The sequence below is a fragment of the Panthera uncia genome, assembly GCF_023721935.1.
Source record: "Panthera uncia isolate 11264 chromosome C1 unlocalized genomic scaffold, Puncia_PCG_1.0 HiC_scaffold_3, whole genome shotgun sequence".
NCBI lineage: Eukaryota > Metazoa > Chordata > Mammalia > Carnivora > Felidae > Panthera > Panthera uncia.
In genome coordinates, this window is record NW_026057584.1 from 7,339,809 (window position 1) to 7,350,423 (window position 10,615).

At 37.5% G+C, this 10,615-nt stretch overlaps 1 protein-coding gene across 9 annotated transcripts in view; it reads right to left on the minus strand.

Annotated features, from left to right (window-relative positions):
- Nucleotides 1–10,615, minus strand: part of GIGYF2 (GRB10 interacting GYF protein 2) — a 150,000-nt gene that overhangs the window by 41,895 nt on the left and 97,490 nt on the right. For all 9 annotated transcript variants that reach the window (XR_007454242.1, XM_049614665.1, XM_049614666.1 and 6 more), the window contains 3 exons: nt 10,260–10,456; nt 9,113–9,272; nt 1,609–1,775 (listed from right to left, as the gene is read on the minus strand). Coding sequence is in view for 8 of the 9 variants with exons in the window: in XM_049614665.1 (XP_049470622.1) it covers nt 1,609–1,775; nt 9,113–9,272; nt 10,260–10,456 (524 nt within the window). In the remaining variant the exon portion in view is untranslated. The remainder of the gene's footprint in view (nt 1–1,608; nt 1,776–9,112; nt 9,273–10,259; nt 10,457–10,615) is intronic.

Here is a 10,615-nt window from a genome sequence, read left to right on the forward strand (position 1 = left end):
GAAAGAAAGAAAGAAAGAAAGAAAGAAAGAAAGAAAGAAAGAAAGAAAGAAAGAAGTGCATGGCATAAAATATTATAATGGGTGCCTGGGTGGCTCAGTCAGTTAAGGGTCCAACTCTTGATCTCAGCTCAGGACGTGATCTCACGGTTTCACGAGTTCGAGCTCCACATCGGGCTCTGTGGTAACAGTGCAGAGCCTGCTTGGGATTCTCTCTCTCCTCTCTCTCTGCCCCTCCCCCATATGCACTGTTTCTCTCTGTCTCTCTCTCTCTCAAAATAAACATTAAAAAAAATTTTAAATATTTTGTGAAGCTTATTGCACAAATATGTGTATGTGTGTACAGTTATGAATATACATACAGTATATATGAATGTACAGAGGAGTGGTGTAAAACTTTTTTTTTTTTTTTTACTATGGGCTATGGCCAAATAAGTTTGACAGCTGCTATTCTCACCTATGAACTCCTCTGACCATAGAAGTTGTGCCCTATTTACCTTCATCTCATAAGAACCTACCACAAGGCCTAGCACAGGCCCTCAATACGCAGTTGATGAATAAATCAATGGTGAATGTTACTGCAGAAATCCAATGTTCACACTAAACGTTTTTAACTGTGGCCACTTCTGACTATGGCAGCCCCCTGACATCCCAACCTGGAGAAGGAGAAGTAAGGCAGATCCACAGCCCTCCCAAACGAACTCTATAGGAAGAGGCCCAGACGCAGCTACAGAGGAGTAGGATCTGCCCTTCAAAGGCCTTCCAGTGCCAGTACACAAGGAAGGTTACATTACGATCCAGTTTTTACTTAACATACCAGTTACTAACATTAAACAAAGAAAAAGTCTTCAAAATATTCAAAGCACCGGAATTGTCTATTAGCGACATTTATTTACTTTAAGGTAAACCTAAGACAGAAAATTTATGATTCCGAAAGCAAGAGGCAAACAGAGAGGTGGGAAGGAAAGGGGAGGAGAGGAGAATGTGCATTCTAACTAGAGGCAGAAAGAAACTCCAAAGAAGTCACCTAACTGAAGCATCTTGGATAAAAGTAAGAGCTCTGGGGGGCGCCTAGAGGGATCAGTTGGTTAAGGGTCCGACTCTGGGTGTCAGCTCAGGTCATGATCTCTACACTGCCAGCACAGAGCCTGCTTGGGATTCTCTCTCCCCCCCTCTCTGCCCCTCCCCAACTTGCGCACGCACACGTGAACTCAGTATCTCTCTCTCAAAATAAATAAACTTAAAAAAAAAAAAAAAAGTAAAAGCTCTGAAGTGAGCTTAGAAAAGTAAGGAGCCAGAACATGTAGTAGCTGGTAGGCAAGTCAGGATAAGACGTTTTTTATTCTACACCTGCTGGAAAGCTACTGAAGGATTTTGTTTCTTTAGAATTTGGAGACGGGGTGGTGGGGGGAGGACACAGGTATTTGAGTTTTGAAAAGATCATTATGGATAGGTATGCAGTCTCCAATCAGACTGCCCACTGCCATTTCAATTGCTTTCAAAGAACTACAGTTTCTTCCTCATTAGACACAATATCTAGGTTGTGCTTACAAAGAGAAGCAAGCGTTTCTGCATCTAGCATGTGTTCTGAGTGACCTATACGGTACTTACCATATGAGGAGGGGGAGCTGGACCGGGAGAGAAGGGAACCCTTCCCCACATTTTCATGATATCACCAAGAGGTTGGAAGCTTTCATCACACGCTCTCTTCACCAATAAAGACATGGTAAAATAGCCCGCCTGAAACCATTCCGCCATCTCCTGATTATTGAAGGGACCTAGAATAGCACCATTTAAACAGAAGGGCAATAAAAATCCTTGAAGACTGAAGAGGAAAAAAATATTTCCTAAGTCTGATCCTTATCCAGAGGTACAACTTGTTTCAGGTAACACCTGTTAAATACTTGATACAATATTTTAATTCAATTTATCTCCAAAAGTGGTAAACAGGCTTCTAACTAATAAAATACAACAGAAATGATTTTGAAATAAAACTTATGTCTATATATCCCAAATTGTCTGTGGGGTTTTAATTACTTTAAGGAGCATAACTGTCTCCGTCTCACTCAATCTCTACAAATTCATTTGTCAGAAAAGTATAATAAAACTGAAAAATGTGTTGGTTAGACTTTGTATCACTTATGTATAAAGAATATAAACACGTAGGGCTAAATATGCTTTTTTCTAAATTTCACTTTCTGCCAGATTATTAAAGGTTAGGCAAAGTATAAATAATCAAATTAAATCAAATTAAATCAAATTATGAGGCGGACTGGTGGCTTAGTCTGTTAAGTGTCTGACTTTGGCTCAGGTCATGATCTTGCAGTTTCTGAGTTCAAGCCCTGCGTCAGGCTCTGTGCTGAAGGCTCAGAGCTTGGAGCCTACTTTGGATTCTGTGTCTCAGTCTCTGTCTGTCTCTCTGCCCCTCCCTGCCACTCAAAAATAACCGAGCATTAAAAAACATTAAGATAAATTATTTACGTAGGTATGACTAAATCTGGCTTAGGGTGGAGGGAGAGTAACATTCTCTACATGTTTTACAATTAAAAATCAAATATTTTACACATAAAATTAACAGATTCACACTGATCAATAACAATTAATTAATTCATTCACAAATATTTACTGAATACCAATTACATGAGTCTAGGTAATGAGAATACAACAGCTAAATAAAACAAAAGCCTATAATGTCCACTTCCGGGAAGATGGAGTAGATCTACTTTTCCCTGTTCTTCCTGCTAAATACAACTAAAAACCCTAACATTATATATACAAAGGAAACAAAAGAACACTCTGAACAGTAGAGAGAAGGCAGACTGGCCTTGGTGCCTGAGGAACCACATGGAGGTGAATTCCCTGACTTTTCATTTTACTTCATATATTCCAGATTTGGAACGAAGAAACAACAAAAAACATGACCCAATATATACATCTGAAAACATGACCCAAGTATATGCTATCTACAAGAAAGTCATTTCAAATATAACAATATAGGCAGGTTGAAAATAAAAGGATAGGAAAAGGTATATCATGCAAGCATTAATCAAATTTTAAAAAAGCTAGAGTGGCTATATTAGTATTTGATAATGTAGACTTCAGAACAAAGAAAATTACCAGAGACAGAGAAGGATATTATATATTAATAAAGGGTCAATCCACCAGGAAGACACAGCAACGGTAAAAGCGTACGCACTGAACAAACCTGCAAAATATGTGAAGCAAAATCTAATAAAACTGAAAAGACAGAGAAATCTCCAGTAACAGCTGAAGGCTTCAACACCACTCTCTCAACAACTGACAGAACTAGACAGAAAACCAACAAGATTATAGAACTCAACAACACCATCAATAAGGTCCAACTGATATTTACAGAACACTCCAAGACAACAAAGCATACATTCTTTCAAGAACCCACAGAACATACAGCAAAACAAACTATATTCCGAGCCATAAATAAATCTCAATAAAATTTTAAAAGCTGAAATTATATATGATGTGTTTCAACCACAAGAAAATAAAGCTAGAAATCATTAACAATCAGATAACAGGGAAATCTCCAAACCCTTGGAAACCACATAACACACTTCCAAATAATCCATGAGTAAAAGTGGAGGTCTCTTAGGGCAGCTGGTTGGCTCAGTTGGAGGAGCATACAACTCCTGATCTCGGGGTTGTAGAGATTACTTAAAAATAAATAAATATAGGGGCGCCTGGGTGGCTCAGTCGGTTAAGCGTCCGACTTCAACTCAGGTCACAATCTCGCGGTCTGTGAGTTCGAGCCCCGCGTCGGGCCCTGTGCTGACAGCTCAGAGCCTGGAGCCTGCTTCCGATTCTGTGTCTCCCTCTCTCTCTGACCCTCCCCCGTTCATGCTCTGTCTCTCTCTGTCTCAAAAATAAATAAACGTTAAAAAAATTAAAAAAAAAAAAAATATATATATATATATCTGAAGTGGAGGTCTCAACAGGAATCACAAAAAAAAAATACACTGAACTGAACAGAAATAAAAATACTTGTATCAAAATTTGTGGTACACAGTTAAAGAAGGGCTGAAAGAGAAATTTACAGTTTTTATTATAGCTTACATTGGAAAAGAAAGTCTCAAATCAATAATATAAGCATCCACCTCAAGAACCTAGAAAAAGAAAAGCAAAATAAACCCTAAGAAAAGGAAGGAAATAGTAAAGAGTAGAACTCAATGCAATTGAAAACAAAAAAGTGGGGGGAAAAAAAATCAATGAAACAAAGTTAATTCTTTGAAAAGATCGGTAAAATTAAATCTCTAGCAAGACTGACAATGAGAAAAAGAGAAATGAACAAATTACGAACATCAGGAATAAATCACGGCCTATCACTACAGTACCTGCAAACATCAAAAAGATAGTAAGAGAATATTCTAAACAATTCTACACACACAGATTTGACATCTTAGATGAAATGGACCAATTCGTCAAAAAACACAAACCACCAAAAATCAACCCTTACTAAATCAGTAATTTAAATAGCTCTGTAACTATTCGGGATACTGAATTTGTAATTTTAAAATTCCCAAAAAACAGGGCATCTGGCTGGCTCAGTCGGTAGAGCAAGCGACTCTCAATCTCGATGTCCTGAGTTCAAGCACCATATGTTGGGCATGGAGCCTATTTTAGAAAAAAAATAAATAAATAAAATTCCCTAAAAACAGGTACCCAGGTGGTTTCACTGGAGAATTCTCCAAAACACTTAAAGATGAATTAACACCAATTCTAAACAATCTTCCAGAAAACAGAAAAGGGAGTAACTCCCAGCTCATTTTATGAAGCTGATATTATTACCCTGATACTAAAAGCAGACAATGAGAACACCAAAAAAAAAAAAAAAACAACAAAAAAAAAAACAAAAACTACAGAACAACATGTCTCACGAACAGAGACACAAAAATCCTTAACTAAACATTACCAAATAGGATGCAGCAATATATAAAAAGAATTACACACCATGACCAAATGGGGTTTACTCCAAGGATGCAAAGCTGGTTCAATATTCAAAATGCACTCAATTTAATCCACCATCTTAAACTTACTAAAGAAGGAAAATCACAGGACCATAGAAACAAATGCACAAAAAGGATTTGACAAAATCCAATACCCAATCATGATAAAAACTCTCAAACAATAAGGTACTTCCTCATCTTCATAAAGAGCATCGATAAGGGTGCTGAGCCAGTGAGAGGAGCCTGCTGCTCTTGATCTCAGGGTCATGCATTTGAGCTCCATGGTGGTGTAGAAATTACTTAAAAATAAATAAATAAAAAACATCTATAAAAACCAAGCAGCTGGGGCACCTGGGTGGCTCAGTTAGGCGACCGACTTCGGCTCAGGTCATGATCTCGCAGTTTGTGAGTTCGAGCCCCGCATCGGGCTCTGTGCTGACAGCTCGAACCTAGAGCCTACTTCAGATTCTGTTCAGATTCTGTTCTCCCCTTCTCTCTACCCCTCCCCTGCTCATGCTCTGTGTCTCTCTGTCTTTCAATAATAATAAATAAATGTTAAAAAAATTAAAAAAAAAAAGAAAACCAACCATCATACTTAATTATTAAAGACTAAGTGTTCCCCCTAAGATAGGAACATAGGAAAAACAAGGCAAATATGTCTGCTCTCACCCATCATATTCAACACAGTGTTGGAAAATACAATAAGGCAACAAAAGGAAATAAAAGGCATAGATTGGAAATGAAAAATTAAAACGATCCCTGTTTGCAGATAACAATGTCTACAAAGAAAATCCTATGGAACCTACCCAAACAACAACAACAAAAACTCCTAAAACTAATAAATGAGCTCGGCAGGTCACAGACTAATGACAAAAATCCAAAATCCAATTCTATATGGTAGGAATGAACACAAAGACACTGAAATATAATATAATAAAACTTACAATCATTCAAAAAAAAAAATCAAGTAGGTACAAATCTAATAGAACATGTACAGAATCTATGCTGAAAACGACACAAGTTCATAGACTGGAAGAGTCAACATGAAAAAGATGTCAAGTCTTCAAAACGATACAGAGGTTTAACACTGTTCCTATTAAAATCTCAGCAAGATATATAAACATAGATTTCTGAACACATTTATATGGTAAATATAGACAAGACTATTCTGAAATTTATATGGAAAGGCAAAGGGAACTAGAAAAACTAAAAACTACTTTGCTAAAAAATAAACCAGGAGAAAAAAAAACTGGAAGAAATCCATCTACTCAATTTCAAAACATATTATATAGCTACAGTAATCAAGACTGTGATATTAGTGGCAAGGCAGACACATGGATCCGTGGAATAGAAGAACACAGAAACAGACCAACATAAATATGCCCAACTGAATTTTGAGAAAGGTACAAAAGCAATTCAAAAGAGGAAAAATGGCTTTTCAACAAAAGGTTCCAGAGCAACTGGACATCCATCAGCAAAAAAATAAACTTTGACCTAATTCCCATACGTTATACAAAAATTAACTCAAAAGAGATCACAGACTTAAATGAAAAAAACCTAAATTATTCTGGAAAGGAAATTTTGGGATCTGAAGCTAGGCAAAGAGTTCTTCTATCTCTGACTTAATACCAAAAACACAATCCATCAAAGGAAAAAACTAATCAACTGGACTTCATCAAAATCTAAAACTTTTGATCTGTGAAAGACTCTGTTAAGAGGATAAAAAGATTCAGACTGGGAGAAAATATCTGCAAACCACATACCTAACAAAGGGCTATCATCTAGAATATATAAGGAAGCCTCAAAACTCAAAGGTTAAAAAAAGCAAATAATGAGAAAACAAGTAAAAAACATGAAGAGATCGTTTACTGAAGAGGATAAACACCAATAAACACATAAAAAGATGTCCAACATCTTTAGCTGTTAAGGAAATGCAAGCCAAAAACTAGAATGAGATACCACTATAACAAGCCCAAATGGTTAAGGTAAAAAACAGCAACATCAAATACTGTCAAGGATGTGGAGAAAATGAATCACTCACAGATTGCTGGCAGAAATACAAAAATAGTACAGCTCCTCCACAAAACAGCTTGGCAGGTGCTTAAAAAAACTAAACATGTCATCACCATACAATCTAGCAATTGCACTCCTGGACATTTATGTCTCAGAGGAATGAAGAGTTGTATTAACACAAAAGCCTATCCATAAATGTTTAACAGCTTTATTATAATAGCCAGAAACTGCAACAACCCAGACGCCCTTCATGGATAAACGGTTAAACAACGATACATCTATATCACGGATGTACCACTCAGTAAATAAAAAGAAGAAATCTACTGATACGTGCAACAACCTGTATGAATCTCCAGAGAATTGTGCTGAGTGAAAATAATTTTTTTTCCATTTGATGCAAATGGATTCCATTTCTGCAAAATTCTTGAAATGACAAAATATAGAAATCGGGAAAAGATTAGTGGCTGCCAAGTGTTAAGGAGCAGGAACAGGTGGAAAGGAAATGCACGTGGGCACCCAAGGGCAATAGGAAACGAAAATGTTCTGAATCTTGGGGCACCTGGGTGGCTCAGTTAGGCGTCCGACTCTGGCTCAGGGTCATGATCTAGAGGTTCATGGGTTCAGGCCCCACATTGGGCTGTCTGCTGTCAGCACAGAGCCCGCTTCGAATCCTCTGCCCGCCCCCTCCCCTCCCCGCCTCTCTCCTGCTTGCACGTGTGCATGCTCTCTCTCTCTCTCACTCTCTGAAAAATAAACATTAAAAAAAAAGAAAAAAGAAAATGTTCTAAATCTTAACTGTATCAAAGTCAATACATTGGCTGGATACGGTACTACAGTTTTGCATGGATTACCACTCATGGCAATTGGGTAAAGAGTACATAAAATCTCTGCAGTATTTGTTACAACTGCATGTAAAGTTGCAATTATCTCAAGTATATTTAATTAAGGCACACATCTATATTTTATTTTTTAATTTTATTTGAGGGAGACAGGGAAAGAGAGAGGAAGAGAGACTCTTAAGCAGACTCCATGCTCAGTGCAAAGCCTGATGTGGGGTTCAATCACACAACCGTGGGATCGTGACTTGAGCCAAAATCAAGAGTCGGATGCTCCACTGACTGAGCCACCGAGGCACCGTTCCATATATGCTTTAATTAAAACACACAGCCCTGAATTTGGAAGCACATTTTGTCTCTCCATTTGTAAGCCTTAAAATATCAAATAAACACTTTTGATGGCTTTACAAAAAAACAAAACAAAACAAAACATACACACACTTGTCCTGCTCCCAAGCACCTTCCATTCTATGGGGGTGTGAACAGGTCATGAACAAATCAGAACCAGGCAGTAATAGATGTTATGCAGGACAATAGAGGGTAAGGGGACTTACAGTGGAAAGGGAGTTAGTATGTCACAAAGAGATCACAGGGTGTACCTGGTAAAAGAGTATCATGAAACTGACACTAATATTAGTCAATCAATTTCAGGTTATAAACAAAGAATTCAAAAGCGAAAATGAATCAACAAATTTCTTTTACAACATTCTCTACCCATTCTAACTTAGGCACCATACAAATCTTTTTTAAGGGATTAGCTTATAATATGGTACTATCCTTTTCCCAGTTTATTAGGTGAGCAAAGGCCTAAAGTCTCAGCTGGGTGTTACCATTTATGATATCAATTCCACTTGAGCAAAACATTCAGGTAAGGTCTTCTATGATTGCCATCACCTTTAATGGGAGGTAAACTGAAGTGCAGAGAAGGTAACTCTTACCTGCCCAATTAACCCGCTGGGAAGCCAGAACTAAGGGCGTCCTAAGCATTTTGTCTGCATCCCTGTTATATTTACTATCACATTCCGCCTTGTATTCAAATGATTTTCACTGGACCTCCCTCCCCCCACCACTGAAATTGCAAAGTATTATGGAAGGAACCTTTAAATAAGTAAGTAAGTAAGTAAGTAAGTGTGTGTGTATGTATGTATACACACACACACACACAGACACACACACACATATACAAAGAAAAACTGTAAAAATTGACTTTTTCCACTATTATGCAAATTAACATTAAATAATGACCATCTTATAGGAGATAATGGCTTCAAGTAGAATGGAACGAGCTACCTTGAATTTCTCCCTGAGGATCTTTGTAATACCACTTCTGCATTGCTTCGTGCATCAATGGAATTGAGACTCCCTTAGCTCTGTGCTCTTGCAGTTTTGATGCCAATCTCTCATCATCTAGTGCGCTATCTTGGAGATAAGCCACCATCTTCTCAGCTTGCTAACAGAAAAACAAAAAAAATGGATTGAGGAAACAAATGATCCCAAATTAATACTAGTACACTTAATAAAAATGCCTACCTTTTTTGAACGACTTGATCTGTAAAAGGTAGTACTGTGCAAGAAACACAGCAGGCAACCATTTAATTCTTCCATCAATATCATGAAAATATGTACTATCCCCACTTTATAGAGGGGGAAACTAAGGCTCAGAGAGGTCAAATCTTGCTCAGAGTCTCAAAATTATTAAGCAAAGCAAACTGAAATTAAAACACAAACTGGTAAGGATCAAAGCCTAGGCTTCTTCTAATCAACACATTAATAAGATTACTTTTAAAACCAGTAAGCCATTGGTCAATTCTGAAACGTATAATCTAAACCTGTAAAAACATGGGTGTTAATACAACAAAGGCTCAATTAATACAATTACAAAAGTTTTACAAGTTTTACTAACACACTGCCCACTTTCTTTCTTTCTTCAAGCATTTCCTGCCACCAACCACCACCCCAGAGCAAAGGAAACAGATTCTTCTGTAGAAAGCAAGTCACCATTTACATCCAACAAAGGTATACTTAATCTCAGGGAAATCTAGAGATGTGAATACGATGTTAATATCCTGAGAGTTTAACTATTCCCAGTTACACTTTAGGTAAAAAATACAGAAGACGCTGTGCCCATCCACAGCTGCTTGTATTTGCCATTTTTGGCATTCCATTAATTTCCAAAAAGAAAAAAGAAAAGCAAACAGCCAAGGGCAACCTCAGAAGAGAAAAAATAACCTGACATAATGACTACTACATAGCAGAAACTTAAAAGCATGAAATGATTTGAAAGACAATTACTCATACAAATAAATACTAGATTTAAAACAACTTTTCCAGTACATAAAATCTAATGCACAAAAGTTCCATTTCTGAATATCTGTTTAATGCTTTTCAATTTTTATGGTGCTTTGAGAGGAGAAAAAAAGAATTACATGATTTTTACCTGCTCCAAATGTTTGAGGCCCTCTTCATCATCTGGTTCTGTGGACACACTGCCCATACCAGGAGCACCTACGACCGGCGTTTCAACTGGCCGCAGGGCAGGACGAGGACTGGGAACAGGGGGTGGAAGTATGAGAAGGGGAGAGGCTGCATCTGAAGGAATCTGGGACAGGGACTGCTGGACATCAGAAACCGTTTCTAGAGGGGAAAAAAACACAGAAACATGAAAAACCTTTAAACTATGGAGGTTCTCATGAAGAATAACTAGCTCTCCATCAAGTTGGGCCACTCACTAAATGGACTCAACAGAAAGGTGAATGTATCAAACACTGCAGCTTTTTTTTTTTTTTTTTTTTT